At 45.4% G+C, this 24328-nt stretch overlaps 1 protein-coding gene across 3 annotated transcripts in view; it reads right to left on the bottom strand.

The window, feature by feature from the left end:
- Positions 1-667: 667 nt before the first annotated feature.
- Positions 668-24328, bottom strand: part of phkb (phosphorylase kinase, beta) — a 145514-nt gene continuing 121853 nt past the window's right edge. For 2 of the 3 annotated variants that reach the window (XM_080497023.1, XM_080497024.1), the window contains 14 exons: positions 24143-24247; positions 22830-22912; positions 22130-22220; positions 19780-19838; positions 14919-15081; positions 13046-13127; positions 12887-12944; positions 12379-12469; positions 6954-7159; positions 5681-5815; positions 5294-5423; positions 4099-4206; positions 2425-2565; positions 668-1409 (listed from right to left, as the gene is read on the bottom strand). In XM_080497023.1, the coding sequence (XP_080353149.1) occupies positions 1272-1409; positions 2425-2565; positions 4099-4206; positions 5294-5423; positions 5681-5815; positions 6954-7159; positions 12379-12469; positions 12887-12944; positions 13046-13127; positions 14919-15081; positions 19780-19838; positions 22130-22220; positions 22830-22912; positions 24143-24247 (1590 nt within the window). In that variant the 3' untranslated portion in view covers positions 668-1271. Of the gene's footprint in view, positions 1410-2424; positions 2566-4098; positions 4207-5293; positions 5424-5680; positions 5816-6953; positions 7160-8265; positions 8357-12378; positions 12470-12886; positions 12945-13045; positions 13128-14918; positions 15082-19779; positions 19839-22129; positions 22221-22829; positions 22913-24142; positions 24248-24328 lie in introns of all 3 variants that reach the window. The other variant, XM_080497022.1, reaches the window with a different exon arrangement.

Below are 24328 nucleotides of genomic sequence, written 5' to 3'. Positions count from 1 at the left end.
TATTCGTATTTTTGAACATTATTTCACATGAAATGAACACAACAGGGAAGTACAATGATTCTTTATAGATTCCACAACTTTATTCTTCCAAGCCACAGTGTAAGACTTAAAAATATTTTTTTTCTTTTAATAAGACAAGGGCAAATGTTCCACAACCACACACAAATGAAGACACACCGTGAGGCTCGGTGAAGCACGCCTTCACAGGAGTTTCAGCAGCTTTCTATCATCACCACCGAGGGAAGGCAGCACACATTTCTGTGGCTGGCGTTCCACAAAACAGCCTTTTGTGAACACGAGCAGTCGTCTTTGTCACGCAGCGACCATCGTGAAAAACACCTCAATGTGTGTTTGAGCCTTCAGAGGAAAACTCTCATAACGGCAACACAAACATGTGCTATTGTCCTGCAGCAGAGGATGACGTGTCCCTCTATGCAGAAACCCAACACATAAGAGCAAACAAACAAACAAACACGTGATGGACGTTTACAAGAAGCATGAAGAGGAAGAGCGATCACACATCAAATATCACAGTTTCAATCAATTGTCACAAATCTTGTAGACTTTTTTCTATAAATGATATATTGCCGATCATCGGGGAACTGTCTTTACAGAGTAGCTTCAACTTTCACATGCTGTTACACAATGCTAAACTGTCATTATGTGATTCTGTGTGTGTGTGTGTGTGTGTGTGTGTGTGTGTGTGTGTGTGTGTGTGTGTGTGTGTGTGTGTGTGTGTGTGTGTGTGTGTGTGTGTGTGTGTGTGTGTGTGTGTGTGTGTGTGTGTGTGTGTGTTACAATAGGCTTTGTGTGTATGTATCCTGATGATGTTGAAGTTTCTAACTTTGCAAGGTCTTCTTTTCTTTAGTCGTGTGTCTCTGCGCTTTTCTTGTCTCAGAGTTTGTCTCAATCTCAGTGTGTCTTGTGGACAGTTTCTTTGTTGATTCCGATTCCTATATTCTTTGCATCTGATTGTGGTCATGCTTGTCGTTTGGTGTTATTTTGTATTGGGTTCTGGTTGTACGGCGTCATCGTTGTTTTTTTGGAGTTATTTGGGGTCATTTTGAGTCATGATGCTAACAAACAACATGCACAAGTGGCGATTACATCAGAAGGTTACAGAGAATTTAACATGGATATGTAAACTGCACAATAAACCAAAACAGTCGTCATGCTGCAACTACTCCTCAACTGTGGCTGAAAGTGAGTATTTAGGTTTCTAATCCTTGTGATGTGAAGGAGCTGACAGTCGATGTGACGGAACTGACAGTCTAGCTGACGGAGCAGGGGTCATCCTTGCAGGGCTTGATGTCGCCCTGCAGCAGCTGGATCATCACAGCCTTCGTCAGGTAACTGGACGTCCCTCGTTTCCCCACCGCTGATGTGTTGTAGAACACCTCCATGTTATCCTGCAACACACAAAAACACTGATCTTTGGCTCATATTCAATGTTTGTTTTTGTTTGGTTGTTTGTTTTTTAAGTCATTTCCTCCAAACTACTTCAAGTTGTGTTTTATGAGTTATGTGTGGTTTTGTCTCATTGTGTGGGATTAAACTGAATGAGAGAACCTCCCTCAAGGTGCACCACAAGAACACAAAACATTTAAAAAGGTATAAAGAGTGTATATAATGTGTTCATTGGTGCACAATCTATGTGTAGGTTTGCCTTCCTTAAAGTTTATGTGAGCACATATAAATATATATTTCAATAACACATGATACATAAACAAAAACACAGAATTATTAAAAAAAAAAAAAGTATTTATGTTCATCTCAACAAAAATGTTACTACCCATCTATCTGTCCACCACTATAGTAATTAATTTAATAGTTTGAATATGTGTCGGGTGAATTTATTCTTGTATAAGTTGATAATTATTATTTTTCTTATAAAGAGGTGGGGTTTAATACATTGTGCATCTGCCAAAATGGTATATGTTTATATTATTATTCGATGCAGCTGATGAGTAATGGAAAAAACTGAATATCTATTATCTATATAATATTAGTTTATATATATTTTTTAATGTAGCTTTTATCTGGTTTTTTGTATTGTTCTTAAAGGTATTTTGAACCACTTCTTTCCTTTTCCATTCCAATCACTCCTTTCATTTATTTAGTTTTCCTTTCTTGTTTTTGTGTCCTCATGATTTGTACCAGAATGTATGAAAAAGAGCTGTACAGGTAAAACGTGACTGATTCTCAGTCTACAAGTGAAATAAAGTTGTTTAAAAACCTGAGAAAGGACAACAAACCTCCTGGAAATGTAATAAGGCTTCAATGAATTGGGAAACAGCAGCCGGAACCTTTTAATTAAAGCAGCTCTTTAGAAGACTGCGGCTTGGATGAACATTTATTTAGTGTGTTGATGTAAAAATTCAGTCAGATTCAAAGAGAAAAGAGTGAAATTTCCTGAAGCTCCACCTGCTTCTCTGCTCCGTCCAACCGACTCCCGTCTCTCTGGAAATCGTTGAAAGCTTCTTTCACCAAACTGTCAAGATCCACCTTGTCTCCAAACTCCAGCTCAGGATTCCTCTCCAGCACGATGGACACCACCATGAGGAGCTGCTCCCCCAGGAGGAGGACAGGAAGAGGACAGGAGAGCAGGAGGAGAGCAGGAGGAGAGGAGGAGGATGATGGGAGGAGGGGAGGACAGAGAGGAGGGCAGGAGGAGGGGAGGACAGGATTAGGAGGAGGAGGAGGACGAGGATGAGAAGGAGAAGGGTAGGAGGACGACGACAGAGAGGAGTAGGACAGGAGGAGGGTGAGGAGGACAGAAGGAGGGAAGGAGGAGGGCAGGAGGAGAGCAGGAGGATGATGGGAGGAGGGGAGGACAGAGAGGAGGGCAGGAGGAGGGGAGGGCAGGATTAGGAGGAGGAGGAGGAGGAGGACGAGGATGAGAAGGAGAAGGGTAGGAGGACGACGACAGAGAGGAGTAGGACAGGAGGGTGAGGAGGACAGAAGGAGGGAAGGAGGAGGGCAGGAGGAGTAGAGGTGGACAGAGAGAAGGACAGGAGGAGGGGAAGAAGAAAGGAGGAGGAGGGGAAGAGAGGAGAGGAGAACATCAGGTACACTAATAACTCAGGCTGGTTTAATCTGGAAAATCATGTTGCTGTCTAGACCAGGGGTGGGCAACCCTGGTCCTCGAGGGCCGCAGCCCTGCAGGTTTTAGATGTCTCCTCACATCAATACAGCTGACAGCAATTAGTGGCTCCTTGTCAAGCTTTCTGCAGAGCCTCATCATGAGAACAGGTGTGTTTGAGCAGGGAAACATCTAAAACATGCAGGACTGCGGCCCTCCAGGACCAGGGTTCCCCACCCCTGGTCTAGATAGAGCTGCTCAGGTTGGTTTAATCTCATAACAGTTGAAAAATATTTGTATCAGTGTGATAACTGTAAATACTATATGTAGCAATAACAAGGGTATTGTATGTTGTCCTCCACCACACCCCAACCCCCTACCCCCCAGTCTCTCTCTCTCTCTCTCTCTCGCTCATCTCAATCTTCCCTCTCTTTGAGCGTTCCCCCCCGGTCGTGTACGGCAGCCGTGCCAACTTCTGAAAAAGGCAGCAACATGGGGAGACTCTTAGTCTTAGTGATTGTGGAATGACCTTCCTTAGTCGCTGCGTGTAGCCGACTCTGTTGATTCTTTTAAGAAGCAGCTGAAAACACGGCTGTTCAGACAAACTTTTAGTTGACATGGCTGTGATTGGTTTTATCTTTTTTCCGTCCATACTATTTCATTGTGTCCATACTATTTTACTGTGTCCGTACTATTTTACTGTGTCCATACTATTTTACTGTGTCCGTACTATTTTATTGTGTCTGTGCTACTTTATTATTTTGATGCCTCTGTGAAGCACCTTGTGATTTTATCTGTGAAAGGTGCTATATAAATAAAGTTTCTTCTTCTTCTTCTTCTTCTAGTCTCCTCCTGAGACAAGAGCAAAATCTCAATCACATCATATGGTCTGCCCATGCTGCCGAACAGGACAAGGGCCAACACAAAAAAAAAGATACACTAATAATGAGAGGTAGTTGGCTGAAGCACATGAAAACACAGAAATCCACTCAGAGCTGGTGTCCCAGGCCGCTCACCTCCACAATGATCTGTCTGTACTCAGGCAGCACGATGTTCTTCAGCGTGTCCTCCACCAGCAGGGAGAAGTTCATCTCATACATGGTCATGTCCGACAACGTGGGTTGCTGCAGAGACACAAGGACAGGAGGAAGGACATGAGGCTAGGGAGGACAGCAGGAATCAGTGAGGTGTGTAGTGCTGCTGTTTCAATTTCTAATAATTTAAATTTGCTGTATCAAACTATTACAAGTTACTAAAACTTTACGTCAGGGACATACACTCTTGAATATTCTGCTTCAATTAGAATTGACCAGTGGACCTCAGTGCTGCCCTCTATTGAAGGTCCATTCACGATGAGCAGAAGTGATGCTGGAGAATTTGAGGAGATGCTCTGCATCAGCCACTGCTGCCACCAGACGAGCCTCTGGTGGTGGAGGTGTGACAGTATGGAGTCCACACACAACTGTCCCACACCTTGTGAACGGGACAGTGAAGCCCAGAACAATGTGATCCTGCAGGAGCAGCACAGGCCTCCGTTCACCTTCATGGACGACAATGCTCCAGCATCAGGGAGGTGGCATTATCATTCGTGAAAAGCTGCTGCAGACTGAGGAACCTTAAGCAGAGTGACCTGCCCTTGTTCCAGACCGGAGTCTATAGAAAACCTCTGGATCAGCTGAGTGCCCGTGTAGAGGCTTGTACCTCTTTAACCAGAACCTCAATGACCTTCAGGCCTCTGCTGACAATAAGACCACCGGTGAACATCAGGAGACGTTGTCATTAAGCTGGAATTGATGTTAGAGGTCACATGACAGTTATGGAGACACAGACACGTCTCCACTGCTATTGCTTCAAAACTAGTTTGAAATGAACAAATCACAACTGCATACTTCTGCTTTCATACTGTAGCAGCAACTTGTTCCATACATTTCCCCCGAAAGCCAAAAGTACCAAATGTATATAGATGAAACAGAATGCATTTTAAACAAAATCCACAGACACAATGGAGGTGCACATGTTCATTGTCAGCATAATTATACAAGCTGTCACTCGCAGCTGAAATAAAAGAGTAGTAGGGGGACTGATGTGTTTCTCTTTACAGTCCAGTAAAGTTCAGGCACTGAAACCTCCCACTCAGCATTCTGTGACCTTTCTCTGCTCACTGACAACACAGTGTCACCTTTACCCAGCATCCCCAGGGGCGGCCAGTACCTGTGGGAGGTGTGTCCCGGCCACCATGATGCCATAGGGGGTCCTCTCCAGGATCTGCCACACGCGGTCATAGAAACCCAGCGGGGTCCTATTCAAAGAGCCATCGATCTGACGCCTGTTCAGCCAGGACCTGAGGCCAGACACACAAACACAGTCTGACTCACGAGTTTAGATTAGATTAGATTGGAGATAAAAGTTAAATCATTTCCATCGGGAAAATTGGGTTGTGGCAGCTGCAGATTATGAGATACGAATGTAGACAGGGCAGGAGATAAAATAATTAAAAATGAAAGGATTAGAGCAGAAGTAAATGTATCCCGATAAAGACTGCGTGTCGAGACGAGAAGAGAAGAAAGGCGGCGGTGTGGTGAACGGCGTGGTCGGTACCTGCCAGTCTGCTGCGGCTGCAACACGTCCAGCAGCAGCTGCTTGATGTCGCTGGGCGAAAGCTGGTAGATGTCCTGAGGAGGCATCGGGCCGGCTCGGATCTTCAACTCATGTTTCATGGCCTGGACGATCCACCTACATCCAGGCACGCACGCACACACACACCACAAAACCTCTTAGATCTGATCTGGATCGTTCAGTCACAAATAAACACTCAAACTTCTTGCAAATCAAATCTGTTTCCACGGAAATAGCTGGAATGACGTCGTGAGCATGTTTGTATTCATAATGAATCCACACACACGTACAGCAGAGAGCAATCCGCTCTAAACATGAACAATAGGGAACACAAAGTAACACACATAACAATTGTCTGCTGCCAGGAGTTGTCAAAGGAAACAATTAGCACAACTTGAGTGTTTAACTGACAGCCAGCATGAGAGCACAGGCCTTGTGAACCTCCTGTTGGTGTCGATGCAGAAGATTGTTATGCCATTAAAAAGAAAACAGCAGCATTGATGAAGAACCTGGTTGCAGTTGGTCGATTGTGAAATTGCTTTCTGGCGCCCTGGAACTGCAGTGCACCTCGTTTTAGGATCATCTCTCTCACGGGCATGCAGATATAGCTGGTGGGGTTTATTCAAATCAGGTGCTTAAGCACCGGGAGGGAAACTGACATCCAGCAAAAACACAAGTCAAACTGCTGGTAACACAACGTTGAGGCGGGCTGAGGATCGGTCAAAAACCACGATGAAACTATCTCACAACTGACTGGCTGAATGCTCATTGAGATACTTTGAGACCAGATGTATCCGCAGAACCTCCACTGTGACTTAACTCAACCTGAACCACGGTTTGAATCCCTCCCAACAATCTGTCTGCCTTCTCCATTTCTCTTCTTCTATCCCCGAAAAATCTGTCTCCTCCTCTGAGTCTGGTTCTGCAGGTTTATTCCTGTTAAATGGGAGTTTTTCCTTTCCTCCATCTCCTCCACCTGTTCATGTGGAATTTTTTGGGAGTTTTTTTTATCTGTAAAAGTCTCATGAAATCACTGTGTTGTATTGGGTGCTACATAAATGGAAGTCAATTGAACAAATCTACCGCAAATATAAAAGAAATGTGAAAATAGCCTTAACTATCAAGTCAAATTTACACAGTATAGATATCTGACGGCGGTAGCAGCTGAGTGAAATGACAGGCCACCGAGGCATTTCCTGTCTTGTCTCCTTCCATCAACCCTAGAAAATTTCAGGAAATCACCAGCCTGTCTCACCCAACTCGGATCTTGAGCATGCCGCTGAACAGCTCCGGGTTGTTGGAGATGATCCATCCGATGTGTATGACCAGCTCCTGCTGCAGCACGGCCTCCCGCTCCCCACCGGGACGGCAGCACTTGCTGTAGATGATGCCCTGGATCACCCCCGGAGACAGCGGGTTGGAGATCACCTCCTCCTCATGGCCGAAGACACCCAAGGTCACCTGGGACAAACCCACATGTGTGTGCGCGTGTGCACACACACACACACACACACACACACACACACACACACACACACACACACACACACACACACACACACACACACACACACACACACACACACACACACACACACACACACACACAGTGTGAGAGATCTGCACCTCAGAGGAAGCTCCAGGCACATGTTGGTTTAAGCACGGTGCACATACACGTGCACGGTGTGTGCGTGCAGTGATTCCTCTGAAGTGCATATCTTAGAGGCCTCCTCTCACAGAGCCAAAAAATTCCCCCGAATCACTCTCGTCTTTGCTTCCCCTGACAGAACTTACACCTCGGCTGTGTTGTGATGAGAGGACACACTTTTCCCTTCAGCCGAGGAAATCTCAGACTTAAAGAAATCTGAACTGAGCAAAAAGAAGCCTGGAACTGGTTATAAGCTGCTCTAGCTTCAAACAAATCGTCCAAACAATGAGGGAATATTAAAAAAAAAAAAATCTGAAAAAGTGGAGTCGGGATGACTTAAATGGGGCGGCGCTCATTTCCTCCAGCTGAACTTATTGTAAGAGGAGGAACGCAGCGACTCACATCTGAAATCAGCTTTTCCAATCACGTGGAGAGGAGCGCTCCCTCCGGTAGGCAATCTATATGCAGATTCACACCTTGAGCTACTTCAGCATAATGAAATGCCTAAAACTGTTCAGAAGGGTAAAAATGAGGCGAGATAACTGACACTCTTGAGAGGAGGCTAATCTCTGAATAACACTTGACGGGAAATGATGCGCAGAGACTCATCCGGCACGAGGGAGTGGCGTCAGACACATTCTCAGGTCACAATGCATGAGTGCGTCTGGCCATGGTGCAGATTAGGACTCTGTGGTGGGCAGGCTGGCGCGCTCAAAGCACACACACAGTGGAGGTGAGCTGTGATGAAGAATAGAAGTGTAGAAGCTGGTTCATGCACTTCCCATAGGATGACAGCATGAGGAGCTCCTCTTTTTTGGCAATTCAATCTCTTCCAATCAGTGAACATTAAAATCTATGAAAACATAAAGATCATACACACAGGACAGACATTACCCTGCGGCCTAAAGGGTTAACTTACCTGCTTGCCATGCACTAAAATACTAGTAATACTGGGAGCAAGGCTGTCCACTAGCTTAGTTAAGAGACTGGCAGCAAGACGGACAACAGACCTAGTGGGCGAAAAGACAGAAACAATCTTGGCTTAATGACAGCAACAGCTAACAGCTCGGGCATTAAAGGTACAACATGTGAGATTTGTCGTTGAATCATCTGGAAGAAGTTGGAGCAGTGAGGATCTGCCAATGTTGGTTTTCTCGACCAATGATGTGCCGGCTTTTAATACCACTTCATACCACAAGATGAAGCGATTCCAAAAAAGGGACAAGAAATCAGAATGTGCTGACAGAAACTACTAACATAAAGTAATGCAAACTAGATCTATAAAAGGCACTGTAGATTATATGGACTGACAAGGACAAGCCACTCAATGTCATGGTAATAGTTGCTTGTTCTCTCTTTCTATCCTTCGATGTGAACTATCCTCTGCTGAGTCTGGTTCTGCAACCATTTGTTCCGCTAATATGTACTGAAGCAAATCCTAATAAAACACTTCTCATAAATGTTGTCAAAGAAAAGCTACATGAACCCTAGACTCCAAATATTATGAAATTACAGTAACCTTGATCTTGAACGTTAAGTGAACTTTCACACTCAAAGTGATTACAGTTACAATTAATACATATTATACTCACTATATCTGAAAAACCATTACAATCGTCAGTTAACAGCCAAGCAGCAGTGAAGTGTGACATCTGAGCAGGACTGAAGCTCAGTGGAGACCGAGTGAATAAAGAGGCTCTACAAGAAGGTTTTCCATTCAGCACAGTGTACCTTCAGCCTGTGTGAGTCAGCACTACGTCTTATCCCTCTATGTGCGGCACAGACAGTGAACAAATAGAAAATCTATCGATAATCATCGTCACCAATATCCTAAAATACATCCGCTGATTAAAAAAAGGTAATCGTTCATCTCCTCATGTCATGAGAAGCATTTGCCAGTGCACAGAAACAGCTTGAATGTTAGTTGCAGCCCTAATTTATGATGCTCAGGCCCCAATCTACTGAAATATTTTAATGTTCACTCATTTTTGGATTCATTGCTTATGAGATTCAGCGCAGGTGTCAGGCTGCCTCCTCGTTCCTGCAGGAATCCTATGAGGACAGATCAGCACACAGGCTGTGGTTATCTTCACATGGGAGCCGGAAGCCATGGTTGCTATGGAAACACACACCCAAACACATACACATTCACACACACAAACACACACTGAAGCCATCCTCACAGAACAGGTGATCACATGAAATAATTGCATTAATGGGCTCATGAATATAATCAAATGCAACACAACCTCCTTTTATTATATGATGAGAGCAACCCGTGTGTGTGTGTGTGTGTGTGTGTGTGTGTGTGTGTGTGTGTGTGTGTGTGTGTGTGTGTGTGTGTGTGTGTGTGTGTGTGTGTGTGTGTGTGTGTGTGTGTGTGTGTGTGTGTTAAACCTGCAGAAACACAAAGGCGCTCTGAATAAGACCTGCGAGGAGCTTTAATGTGTAGGAGGCTTGACGTGGCGTCGCCGCTGAAGCTTTGTGGAGGAACCTATTTCAAGCCTCACTTCCCGGCCGTTGTTACGTAAATGAGAAAGTAAATTGAAGTGAGAATTGATGCTTTTTTTTTTTTTCCCCAGCCAGTTGAAAACCAGCCTGTGGGCTTATTTTCACTTAATAAGATGTATCTCTGCTAAAACCTCGTTAATTAATTAAACGGCATACAATAAACCCCTGAGGTGTCACTCGTGAGAAAAAGTCCCATCAGACACACAAAACAGCAGCTGCTGGATTGAAACACTCGCACTTTGTCATAGAAGCTCAGAGTATGCGCTTTAGTGAGTCAGTGAACCACAAACAGAACAGAGCTGCTGCCTCTCGGTTGGAATCTGATTACATCGTCTGCTTTTGGATTCTGGACCGCCGTTTCAATTAGAAACAAAACAAAACCAGAAGATCTGATGTCAATGTTGCTTTGCCCAACCTACAAGTTCCCAATTGTTCAGTTTCACCAAAATATGTGGACACCATAGTTGATAAGTAACAAAAACGGTTGAAAAACAGTTCATTCACTCAGAGCCTCCACCTGGACAAAAGAGAAGAAACATCGGAAAACTCCTCAACTGGCTGTCTGGACTGATGAAGGTAAAATGTAGCACATGTAAGTACCAAGATACTCCCTACCTTTAATAAATACCTGGATTTTACACGTGAGACTTGTTTGAAATAGTTGTGCAGTAACTATTGAACATTTCACTTTATTTTGCTTCCATTTATAGAGATGAATTTATTGGTGGTGAGTGTAGTAAACTTTTTCATTGTGGGTTTTACTCCCATAGGAAATTAAATCATCTCATTTACAGTAAACTTTCTTGACTTAAGATCATCAGACACACAGCATCGGTGTCAAACTGCTCCAAAAACCCCTTTTGAGTAGATGCTGCAGTGTGTATACCAATCATGCCAATAATCTGTGGTCAGCGATACAGTGAGGAGAACAAACAGGATCACAGTCTTTGATCAGGCTGCAGAGGTTTCTTATCGATCCATTGAAATGAACCTGGTGAACTCGAGCACCTCTCAAACACACTGAAGCTCAGGGAAACTGATCTGAGAAAGCACTCGAGCAACGTCCAAACCTCATTAAAGCCATAAAGCAGGTTCTCTCTGGAGGCTGGAATCCTCCCTGGACACACCGAATCAAAAGGACCCGAGGTGGAAGCAGACTCTGTTTTATTTGCAGTGTGCAGTGCTGAAGCTCACCAAACAGAGGAGGATGGTTAATGGAGAGAAAACACTGACCACACGCTTCTCTTTAGGTGTGCTTGCTGGCTCGCACAAACTCATGACTGTGTGAGAGTTAGCCAGGTGTTGCGCTGTCCCAGCCCTGGAGGTTAACACCAGGGCAGGGACACTGGCCCATGGCTCGGTTATAACTGTCAGTACCGGTCAGTTGAAGCCCCATTTACACGACAACATTCATGTGAAAAGAGCAAACGTCTGTTATGTATAAGTGAAACACTGGAGGTGAGAAACAACCTGTGCAGTTGCTGAGTCTGTCCTCATTTTGGTTCCACTACTGCCAGTTCAGATGTTTTAGCAAATTTTTGCGATGTGTCAGACTTCCGCTCTCAGCACCTAATTTGCATGAAGTTGGATACGTTCAACTTCGTGCAAATGAGCCGAGGTCATCTCCGGACACGACGCAACACAACGCCGCTGAAAAGGTGCTGCACTGCTCCCACCATGTACCGTGGTGCATTTCACAGAGGCAATGAATGGGAAGAGGGGAGTTTTCACACACCGACACTTCCGTCAACTCCGGATTATTTGCAATCAGCAAATTTTATTTTTAAAATATGACATATTGCATATCGGGAAGATCCAGTATAATGCATCTCTAATTTTGAGTGTTTGTTTACGTGACAATGGATTTTGAGAATCACTGAAAACAACTAGAATTTAACTTCTCCAACAAAGTGAACATTTCCTCCCATTTACTAGACCGTCGTGGAGAACTTTTCTAATGTACACAGACTGAGTGGTTCTCGTGTAAGCAGGGCTTTCAAGTTACTGGTTGAAGTGGAATCACAGAAAAGTTCTAAATGACTGAAAGACACCTGACTATTTTTCTCTTTCTACTTCTCAGTTTTAATCTCAATTTAATCAATTTCCGCCAGGGTCGAAATAGAAGATTGACTTTCTTAAAATCTTTAAAAGGGACTTATGATGTGTCTGCATGTGTTTCCAAAGCCCAATGTGGACCAGGTTCAGACAGCCTGATGTTTTGTTTTTTTTAAAGAAGAAGCAGCTGGCAAGACAATGAGGCCAGTGTCAAATTACAAGAACTTGCTGCTGCATCAGCAGAAAGTCAGTCCCAACACGTAGTCTTTAAGTCCCTTTTAAGTGTTGGGATATAGGTTAATATCAGCTCAAATCCCACTAATTCCATTTTACGACTTATTAAAAGTCCAGTGCAGCGTTTTGATGAGGATAGATGTTAAACGAGGACTTGGCTGGACGTCACACAGCTCTCGAGCGAGCCAGCTAACCGGGACGAGGACACATGCAGAGATCTTCTGAACGTTACCTGTTTCCCGTGCACCAGAATGGTGGTGATGTGAGGAGCTATAGAGCTGGCAACCTTCTTGATAATGGCAGCGGCACTGCGCACTGCCAGCCTACAGTTCAGCCAGATCAGACACAGGTCACATGACAGCAGAGTGTGTGAGGAGAACAGACAGGTCAGGGTGTGTGTTTACAGCAGCGGCGTGCAACCTGCGGCTCCCCGAGCTTCATGTGGGACATCAGCTTCCTCAAACTTTTACTCAATCACATGGTTTTCAACTTGTGGTCCATTTGGTAATAGTTTAAATATTTCAATATAAATCTGAAATGGCAAAAGCAGTTGTGTGCGTGTGCGTGCGTGTGTGTGTGTGTGTGTGTGTGTGTGTGTGTGTGTGTGTGTGTGTGTGTGTGTGTGTGTGTGTGTGTGTGTGTGTGTGTGTGTGTGTGTGTGTGTGTGTGTGTGTGTGTGTGTGTGTGTGTGTGTGTGTGTGTGTGTGTGTGTGTGTGTGTGTGTGTGAGTGACATCAGACCAAAGCTTCCTGCTTCCAGCTCGTCTGTAGAGTCTCTCCAGTTCGTCTCGCAGGTTCTCTGCAATCACAGGAAAATGTCAGACTCATGACTCTCTGGCTGGAATACATTTCTATATTCTTCTTGATTTGTCACTCATCTGAACGTCTGGGTGTTTGTACCGTCTTTGGACAGGAAGTCTGGACCCTCTCTGCGAAGGAGAATGCTAGCAAGCTGAGCCTGACTCGCCAAGCAGTCACAGTCCTGTGTAACACACACACACACACACACACACACACACACACACACACACACACACACACACACACACACACACACACACACACACACACACACACACTTTTTTTACTTTCTTTGTTATAAATAAACCATCTGTTGTGTTTGTGTTGATTTTGACGATTCTAATGGACAATTTGAGCAAAATGTGACACAAGACTTCAATCTCATGCTTCAGCTTTAGTCTGTGGTGACACAAACATGGTTTTAGGTAGCGGGCCGTCTTGCCGTCATTTGGACGGTCAATTTTCAGAAAAGACGGGCAAAAAAATAGCGGACAGGTTGATCAAAGCCTCAAAAATGTGTATAATGTCCATGACTATTTGTCACTGTCTAATTTTGCCTAAATTCATTTTTTTTCATCATTCATGTTTTTCATTGAAGAATGCAATATCCTTTGCTGTGAAAATGCTGAGTTTGATATAAATATTGACAATCATGCTTGTTCCATCAGTAATTTATGTGTGAGTAAGGCATTCTAAAGCCTGGGAACCGAGCTATAGGAGGCCTGCAGATAACTAATCAGCATCTAATATTCAATTGACACCTATTTTAAAAACTACTTTCAAAAAGCTACTTTCAAAGTAGTCCAGAATGCATTAGAATGCACCATTTAAAGTCGAGCTCTATTTTTTTAATTAGTCTACTTGTACTTTTTTAAGTTGTTATAAAAATTTTACTTTTACTTTTACTCGAGTACATATTCATAGTAGTAAGTAGTGTACTGCGCTACATTTTCAATCACGTCTGTCACTGAGTAAAAATGTAATCAATAAATCAATAGATAAAGAGAACTGCGCTTTGAATTTACCCGTGTCAAGCAACATGGAAGACCTTGACCTGAGAATAAGCACTTCATGTTATACCAACTGTTAATGGCAGACGATTTAAATCGACACTTCCAAACAGGACCATATTGGCAGGACAAGATTAAACACACTTAATTAAACACTTTTCATTCACAGTTGCAACATTATAATTCCTAAACTACAGTAAACTAAAGCAACCAACTAAATGGACTAACTAAATCACCACAACACCACAAGACTAATATAACCCGCAATAACAGCAGTTAAAGTCCCAACAACCCAAACTCCCATCTTCAGTCCCTGCAGTGGGCTCGGCGGTCGCCTCACTGTTATTTGACAGGTAGATTCAGTTTTATATCAAAGAAAGTCAGAGTTTAGTCTTCAAAACATGAAGATGGTGCCTGACACTAGAGGCTGGTCTTCTTTGGCTCTTTCAGGGAAACTCACAGTTTCTGACCATCAACCAGTTTGAGTTTCAATGCCATTGCAGTTTACTTTGTTCCTTTCATTAGCAACAACTACTTTGAGATTTATATCCTATTGTTCTTCATAAGCTCCTCAGGAGAGACCTCTCTCCCGCTGTCAAAAAGTCACTAAGTAACTTTTATTCTGAGTACATTTAATATGAGCTACTTCTTACCTTACCGTTATCATGTAAACTGACCACCAAAACGCTACAAAAGTTTTCAGTTTAGACTTGAAAACTGAGCTTTAAACCGTGAGCTTTCAGACTCCCTGCTTCTGTGTTTCTGGTTTAATGCCTCCCACACACACTGCGACTTTCTGTGCAGTGATGCATCTTTGTCTTTCCTCAGTTGGAGACGTCAACACACCGTGGTGGTCTTGGTATTTTCTCTTTATTTTCTCATCAGTTCACCAAGGAGAAGTTTGTGCAAATGGACCCCGTCTTTCTAACTTATTCATAGTGCATGTGAGGGTCAACACTCACGTGGAACTTCTGGATGATCTCGTAGGTGGGTTTGTTCAGCCACTCATCCACGCTGATCTCCGGCTGCTGCTCCAGGTCCGAGGCGTTGGGCGTGCTCGTCTGGCGCTTCACCTTGGAGTGCTTCGGCATCTCCAGCTCCTCAAAGCTCTTAAACTCCGGAATCCTGATGACAGACAGACGGACGGACGGACGGACGGCCAAGAACAATCAATCAATTGACACAAATGAAGCTTTAGCAACCTTTCTTTTAAGTTTTTTCCTGAAAATTTGTGTACAATAAAAAACTGAACAATTACAAGGCTTCTAATTAATTAGTTTAATCAATTATTATTGGAGTCATATTATAGGTAAAATAGGGAAAGATCTGTAGATGTGGTGCAACTAACGAATGATTGATCCGAAACTATGAAGGATGACAAAAGAGACATTCTCCGAGTGTCACAAACTTTTATGACAACACTTCAATAGTTTGGTTCATTGATGTTATCTCCAAAGCCACATGGACCAAATGAAGAGCTCTAGTTCATCCTTCCAGACCGCCAGAGGCGGTGCTTTAAGCACTGGATGTTCCATCTCTTACAGGTGGAGTAATTATAGCAACAAAGTCACCGGTGACCCCTGGATGACCCGGAGAGTCTACCGGCGTCATCAGGCGATCTCTTCCTTCTATCTTCTTGCAATTGCGGTTACGATAGCAGGTCGGTGTTTGCTATTTACAGCTTGTCGCTGATAGCTTTGCAACTGTAATGTTGGCACCTCGAGCATTCTCAGCTAATAGCTGCCACTCCCTGTTTTTCCTTTTGTGTGGCTGGGATACCACAGTCCGTGGCAGGTGAGAGCGCCACTTGACTAATCTGACCAGTTTACCAGGGGGCTACTGGAGGTGGTGAGTACTGTGCACGTATTGTCATTGGCAGAGATCGCCTTGTGATTGTGTGCTCCTGGTCTCGGTAGCTCTGCGGCTAAACCTCTCTCTCTTGTCTGTGTGTTAAAATGCTGAGGTTACTCTGCTGTGTTGCTTACCCTACTGGTGGATTTGCTGGGGTTTTGGGCCAGAACGGGTCTTCCGGCATGCTGCTGCTTGCGGCGGCCGGTGTTTTGGCACAGCTTGTACACTGCTGCGCTGCAGCTTTTAAAAAAAGAAAAAGGAAAAAAAAGAGGGGAACAGCTACGTTCGCCTCAGTGCTGCGCTCTCTCTCCCTCTCTCTCTCTCGCTAACAGCAGTGTGTGCGATGTGGTTTTGTCGGAGGTTGCGCCAGTCAGACTCACTGGGCATATAGTTGATCACTCTTGGCCGGTGTGCTCGCTGGCCCGAGTTAAGCCACTACATCAAAGCCACTGAAGTTAACAAAAACAAAAAAGGAATGGTGTGTGCAGTTTTCTCACTCAGACCTCCTTATCAGTGGGTAAATTAATAAGTCAATATAACTCCTTAGTTGTAGTTAATATTCACTTATTTAACACGAATAATTGTGAAGGATGGACTGTCGTGTGTGTCTCCTGCATGGCCCCCCTGCACGCAGAGGGCAGTCATGACCAGTGTCCATCCTGCTTTGGCATAGACTACCTAAAACAGGGGGCATCTGATAATACGTGCATGAACCGCAGTTTTATGCCTTATGCACTACGACTCCCCAGGTTGGCTGAGGTAGTGGGCATGATGGACCTGCCTTCTTCAGGTAGAGCTGCTGGAGGTCCTAAGCGCACCTCTGGTGGTGCTAAGTGCACCGCTACGGGGTCAGGCAATACTTCATGGGAGGCGAGGAAGGTCATCCCAACTCCAGGAAGCGGATGCGCTGTCCATGGCAGCATCCTGTACCCTGTTTGGTGATGCTGGTGGGGATGGACTCAATAAGGTTGCCTCACAAGCTTTTTATGCCTTTTCAGAGGGTTCAAGTAGGAACTCCTCTATAGGCTCAGGGTCCAGCCATGGCAGTGTGCAGCCGGCAATGCGGACACCATGGGCATCCCTGGGGGTAGATGAAGCCCTGGCCACAAATGCTTTTTTCAGGCAGGCCCCCAAACCCCTGGCCTTTGTGGTGCCTCCCTCTGATCCCTACATTGTAGAGCTCTGCAGATGCTGGCTGGACGGACTCGATGGTGGCAGGGCTCTGGCAGCCATGCGTGATACTGGTAGCTATAGTTTGGAACAACTTGCTCCAGTTGAGCCTGCCATTGCAGCACTGATAGTTTTGCCGGATGAGGCCGTGAGACCAGATGTATGCTGCCCCCGGCCTTAGTGCAGATTGACAGACAATTTGTTGACCTGCAATTATAACATTTCTGCCCATATGGGACATCTGGGCAACTCGCTGTCACAACTGGTACTGGCTCTGTCACGTACCTTGCAGGATACTGGTGTGGAAGTACCGGCCCAATCCCTCAGCGATGCCTCTCTGCACACATTCACATTAATGACCAGGGAATTGGGCAGGCTGATGTCGATGATAACTTTAACACGTCGCCAGGTTTGGCTGGCACAGTCCCCTCTATCAGAGTCATGCCGTAGAACACTACATTCTCTCCCTGTTGTGCCGGGCCAGACATTTGGCCCAGCGGCATTGCAGGCATTAGAGCGTAGCGTGCAGGTTGGCCAGGGAAGGGATCAGTTTGCCGGTCTGAACCGGACACCCACTGCCCCTCCTCGACAGGGACATTTGGCAGCAGCGCGGGCAGGTCAACCAAGGCTGTCCGCTCACCCGTTGGGGCAGTCCAGAGGGTCGCAGGTCATGGTGCCAGGTAACCAGAAACACCGTGCAGCAGCGCATCCATATGCCCAAAGGCCGCGGGGCTTTGGAACCTGAACCTTAGGGGCCGGTCGTCTGTCTTTTTTGCCATGAGCAACTCCGCTGCTAGGAAGAGCAGACCCCAGACCCTTGGGTGGTGTCCATACTATCCAGGGGTTACACATTACAGTTCCGACGCCGGCCCCCTTTTCCGCGGAATCAACACACCATGGCCAGAGATCCCGTGAAATCCAACGTGCCAAGTCTTCTCGGATAGGGTGCCATCGAGTGAGTAAACCTGGAGGCTTGGTACCAGTGTGCCATATCAACCACCAGGGCGGCACCAGATCTCCCGAGCCCCCCGGACAATGCATGTTCCTAGTCTCAGGAACACTGCCGCGGATCTCCTCTCCCACGATAAACTTCCAAATGGGGAGTGGAGACTTCATCCAGAGGTGGTGACCATGATATGGACCATGTTTGGCAGCAGTGGACCTCTTTGCCTCAGAGGCAATGACCCACTCTCCTCTCTGGTTCTCCTTGAGGTCCAGCAGGGTGGTCGCCACCGACTTCTGGTTGCTCCATGCTGGCCAGGGAGATCATGGTTCCAGCTGTTGCTCAACCTCTTGCAGGCAACACCATGGCGTCTTCCAGAGAGGAAAGACCTCTTGTCTCAGGTCAATGGACGCATATAGCACCCGAGTCCGGGTTGCCTGAATCTGTTCTTGTGGCCCCTATAGTTGAGGACCCGCTTTTGACATCCTGCAATCGGGCAGTTGCCCACATAATTTTAAACTGCCGAGCACCATCCACCAGGTTGCTCTACGCTAACAGCTGGAAGCTATTTGTGGAGTAGTGTAACTCTCACAACGAGGTGCCAGAGACATGTTCAGTGGTGACACTATTGCATTTCCTGCAGTCCATTTCTGACAGAAACAGGGCTACCTCCACCCTCAGAGTGTATGTGGCTGCTATCTCAGCCAGTCATACTAAGGATTGATGGCCAGTCAGTGTGATCACATTATCTGGTCAAGCAGTTTCTGAAAGGCGGCTCAGAGGCTCAGACCGAGCCAGGTCCAGGAGCCGCCATCATGGGACTTGCACGCAGTCGCGTGCAAGTCCCATGATGGCGGCTCCTGGACCTGGCTCGGTCCTTCAGTCTCTTTCCCAGCCGCCCTTCAAGTCGCTGTAACACACTGACTTAAAGTGGGTGTTTCTCAAGACAGCCTTCCTTTTTGTTGTGGCAAGAGCAAAACAGGGGAGAGGAGCTGCATGCTCTGTCAGTGAGCCAGGCATGTCTGCGCTGGAAGGCTGATGGCTCTGGGGTGAGTCATAGGCCAAATCCTGCATTTTTGCCCAAGCGGTTACCCCCTCATCATATGAACCAGCCTATCGAGCTGGCTGCTTTCAATCCTCCGGCTCCTCAGGGGGGAAGGGCGAGCCTTCAATGCTGTTGTGCAGCGTGCGGGCGCTTAAGGCATGCATGGAGGCGACAGCTCGCCAGCGAACAACAGACATCCTTTTCGTCTACCATGGAGGCTGTAGAAGGGGGATGTGCTTTCTAAACAGACTCTCTCACTGGGTAGTGGAGGTTATTCAGTGTGCCAATCATGCACTGATCATCCCGTAGCCTCAGGGCATAAAGTGCCATTCTGCTAGAGGCATGGATGCATCATGGGACTCCTTGAGGGGCGTTCCCCTGTCGGACATCTGTGCTGCAGCTGATTGGTCCTCATCCTGCACCTTGGGACATTTCTATAAGGTGAATGTGGCAGGTACCCAGCCTGTGGCAATGGCTGTACTGTCTACAGCTTCAGGCCTCAAGGAGGTGAGGATTCTTCGTGACCTTTCTGGTACAAGTCATTCAGTGCTTAAAGCACCGCCTCTGGCGGTCCGGAAGGATGAAATAGAACGAAAGTTACGTATGCGACTACGGTTCTATGAGTCCTGGATGACCACCAGAGCATCCTGTTACCCAGGATCCTCATGTTCTCGTGAAAAGATTTGGACAGGAACAGATCACCTGATGATGCCAGTAGATATAGACTCCCCAGGTCATCCAGGGGTCACGGGTAACCCCTGGATGACGGGACACTGGTAACTTTCTTTTCATATCGCAGGATGACCAAACTCACTCTGCCTCATTGACACGCAGGAAGTCCAACTGCTCTACAACCGCTCCGGAAATCAGAGTCTGAAGGAGGAAAAACACAGGTTTAAAATCATGACTGTGTGTGTGTGCGTGTGTGTGTGTGTGTGTGTGTGTGTGTGTGTGTGTGTGTGTGTGTGTGTGTGTGTGTGTGTGTGTGTGTGTGTGTGTGTGTGTGTGTGTGTGTGTGTGTGTGTGTGTGTGTGCGTGCGTGCGTGCGTGCATGATGTTCCACACGTGTGCGGAGCGTCTACCGGGGTAATGTGAGGATTAAAGTGTGAGTGTTTGAAGAAGCACAGCTGTGTGGGAGGAAGGAGCACGGTTCACTTCCTCCTGTGGTCTAAATGTGAGATTAGCCATTCCAACTGAAGTCGACTCCAAAAAACAAAAATAAAGAGGCGCAGGAGAGGAGAGATGCTGCTCCCCATAACAATGAGATGATGAAGAGCAAGAAGTGTTTCAAAGCCGTGGGAGGAAGCTGTGAAGTGAATGGCAAACAGGAGAAGAGAGGAGAGAAGTTTATAAGAAATCATGTGAGAGTTGCACGTTGAAGGAGTGAGAGACAGAGAGAGAGAGAGAGAGAGAGAGAGAGACAGAGAGAGAGAGAGACAGTGAGAGAGAGTGAGAGAGTGAGAGAGAGAGAGAGAGAGAGAGAGAGAGAGAGAGAGAGAGAAACAGAGAGGGGGGGCTGTCAGGACTTTAACGATGTTTAACAGTTTACCAATGTCTATATTGTGTCTAAAACTGAATAACACTGAATGGAGAAAAGAATAACGCATTATTTGCAAACTATTGGCCTAAATATGACTTTTCCTGACACATTAGATGAGTGATTGAAGGTGAAGAAACTGAAGCTTGTTTATGTTATCATGAAAAATAGAAATTGATTCTTCAAATTTAAATAAATCTCCAGAAATCCTTTCAAACTTCCACCACTGCAATGCGCAGTACTTGAAGGGTTAAAACATCTGTGCTGCCTGTTTTTCAAGTTTCTTCTGATATTTTCTGATTAATTTAGGTTTTGTTCAGGTCAGGTTACAGATCTAAAGAGCCACTGCAGAACAGCACTTCCTCTTTTATCAATTTTTAAATGACTTTTGTTCTATCTTAAATCAAAAAACGCATATTTGAAAGCTACAGAAAAGCATCGGAACAAGAAATCTGCGCTCAAATAGAACGTGACTGAGATCAGACGAACCCTGAAACAAGCTTCAGATTGTTCACATTCAGGGCTGGGACACTTCTCCTGCACCACAGGCAGGCAGGAAGCTCCCGAACACCATTTGTTGGAAGATTTGTAATATTTGGTCAATGCTTGTGCGGGAGACAGTTGTGATATCCTGAACCTGAGCCAGAAGGAGAGCAGGAGGCAGGGATCTGCTGCTCTCTATCACCCTTCAACAGCATCAGGGTCACTGGGTCCAGGGATGAGTGATGGAGCCGTGACAGGATATTCATTTAGTCATAAAAACAGAGAGGTGATAGGACATCCGATAAAAGTACGACTTGTAGCATAGATGTGCTCTGAGTGGCATTTTAAATGTTTCTATGGTGGTAAGCTGTGTTTTCATGAAACAACAGTTTCTCTATGGTGAAGATAAGTTTGTGAGAGGAAACCCTGCTGTCACCCAGGGAGGTGGACAGGAGAAGAAAGGGGAGACACAGGGTCAAAAATGTGGGAAACCTCGCAGTCCAAAGCAACTTTGCATGATGTAGAGAGTTGACGCAGCTATTGTCTCACTCCTGGAACAAAATTTCACATCTTATGAGTCATTTGAGGTCCGGCCTGCAGGTGATTGCTTGTGTGGAGTTAAAGGAAACATTCATGGGTCAGGAAGCAAACTGCACCATGTTGCTGGAGTCGTTACTCAGGTTATAAAATTAGCAAAGTGTCAATTAAATTTAAACCCTCATTCATGTCTCAAACACACGTTTCAAGTGAAAACACATAATTTTTACATCTTTGTTTTTGAAAAGTTTTGCATTTCTACGGAAACATTTTGAAAACTGGAGGTCGCCATTGTTGTTATTGGCCATCTACTTGAGCAGAAGAACAATTTACTACAGCCGTGGTGCGAATGTGGAGTAGCAGCGGGAGACAGAGGAGCCGTTTTCAGCGGCTCGGAGCTCCGACACCCAAAATGTCCCAAAATGTTTCAGTTTTCACCTGAAAACGTTGAGGTGAGAACTGGGCCTAAACACTGTTGTTTACATGTTTACGTTCTTCATCACGTTTCTCTGAAATCAATACTAATCTGATCTAGAATGTCTTTCAAGTCCAAAATTCTGACCATCAGCATCACAATGACACAGTAGGATAAACTGGATCCACAAACCTGCAGTCTGTCCACGTGAACTTTGACCCCTCCCAGGCTGCCCTTCTTGAAGGAGGCCAGCATGTCCAGCACAGGATTGAAGCGGCTCCCTCTGTAACACACAAGTTCCCATTGCTGCTTCATCACTGACACCAATATAATAATTTGTATTGAACAAACCAGGAAATAACCACAGCTGAAGCATGTGCATGACTCTTCATATCCCAGCTTTAGCCAGCACACTGTCGTGTTACATACAGTTCATCGTCCTGGTCGATAGCTAGCTGAAGACTATCGAGCTGCTTTCACACTGCAGCAGCTTTCTTTCAATGTCTGCAGCACATTTAACATATGGCTCGCTGGATGATGGTCAATACTGCTGTAATCTGCCACCAGCAGTGCCACAGTGATACAAATGAGAGACATTATCACCCAATCAGCAAGCAAACACAGTCACACCTTCCTGCTACAAAGACAGATGGAGCGGCAAGGAGAGAGGGCTGGGGGAGGGAGGCAGAGACCACCGTTAGCGTCAGGAGAGAAGAGCCATAAATTGAGTTTGGAGACATTTTGAGCCCGTATCAGAAAAAGGAAGAGAGAGTGAGAGATGTATGGCGAGAACGGAGGAGGACGCTTAGAAAGCCATCAGAGCACGGAGAAGATGAGAGGAAAGAAAAAGACACAAGAGCCATTAAGGGGTGTGTGTGTGTGTGTGTATTACTTGATGTTATCCTCACGGATGAGGACCAGGAAGAGAGGACGTCCAGGCATCTTCCAGCACTGCTTGATGAACTGCAGGGCGTTCTGCACACGCACACGCACACACACACACACACACACACACACACACACACACACACACACACACACACACACACACACACACACACACACACATACACACACACACAATTTTCTGAATTTTGTCCGTCAGTCCATATCAAAGTGTTTCTATTCATTAAGAAGGTGGCAGATCTCACTGATCTCACAGAGATCAGTGAGATCTGAGGAGATGATGGACGGGACGAGTGCTGCAAACCAGAAATCTATACTGTCACATACAGCACAACTATGTTTCCTTTAAATTCTTAAGATGATATTTAATACAAACATTATACATTTCAAAATCTTAAATTCTACAGACCTTGGCTGCTGATTCTCGCTTCACATTTCCTTCAGTTTGCTGCAGCAGGCAGTTACTCTGCATATCAATATGCTCATTAAAAGCCACCCGCTGAGTTTTTATATCTATCTATGACATCTTTATTACTGTATGGCAGCAGTCAAATGACAGCATCAGTTAGAGAGCAGATCTTTGGGTGAGCATGTACATGTAGTACACAGTTTAGGTTGTTTAAGTCATTTAAAAGCTTTTAAAATGTGAGGATCAGATGTTAGTCTCAAGCCATGCTATTGATTATGTCTGCTCTGCAAAACCAGAAAACAGCATGCTATAAATGCGTGACTGATCCAATAGTTTTAAAATGCATGTACCGGTAACTATAAAAGGTCAAAAGCACAATAAAATGTGAAATACAATGCACACAATGTTTAGCGTTCTGAATGTGGCTATTCTTAATAAATATGGCAGTACCGAACTGTATCAAGTCTTGATTGTTGGAAAGTCAGTTGGCTGCAAGATGTATAAAGTATTACTAGACTTTTCTATGATAAATTAGTCATTTTGGTCGAATCCTGCATACAGCACATTCTCCAAATACACCCGGAGCTGCCGCACAGTCTGCAGGTTAAGAATGCATGTACTGTCTGAAAGCCGAATACAAAATAAGCTGGTATCAGTACTGCCATCAAGCATGCTGCTCCTCAAGTAGCATGCCCTTTCAGTCAGGCCGAGTAAAAATGAGAACGCAATCAAATCACATCAGCACATTTCCTGTCTTCTTCACAAATGTCAGGCTCTTAAAAAGCAGACAATCTGAATTCATCTCGGTTATTTATGTGTCACGAGCACAAAAAATATGGTTCGGTGTGGGGCCGAGGCCTCGTGATCCTCATGATGTGACGTTGACTTACCTTAATGTCATCAATCAGCAGCATTACATCTTGGGACAAGTAGAAGTCGCTCAGATCAAACACTATTGGGTAGCACACCACTGTCTTTCCCAGGATACGATAAATCTAGAGAGACACACACACACACACACACACACAAAATCACATTAGAAGACGGATGGCTCACAAGTAGCCATGTATACATTA

The sequence above is a fragment of the Blennius ocellaris genome (assembly GCF_963422515.1).
Source record: "Blennius ocellaris genome assembly, chromosome: 1".
Classification (NCBI taxonomy): Eukaryota; Metazoa; Chordata; class Actinopteri; order Blenniiformes; family Blenniidae; genus Blennius; species Blennius ocellaris.
Note: the sequence above shows the minus strand (reverse complement) of the source record. Positions and strands in the feature narration are given on the sequence as shown.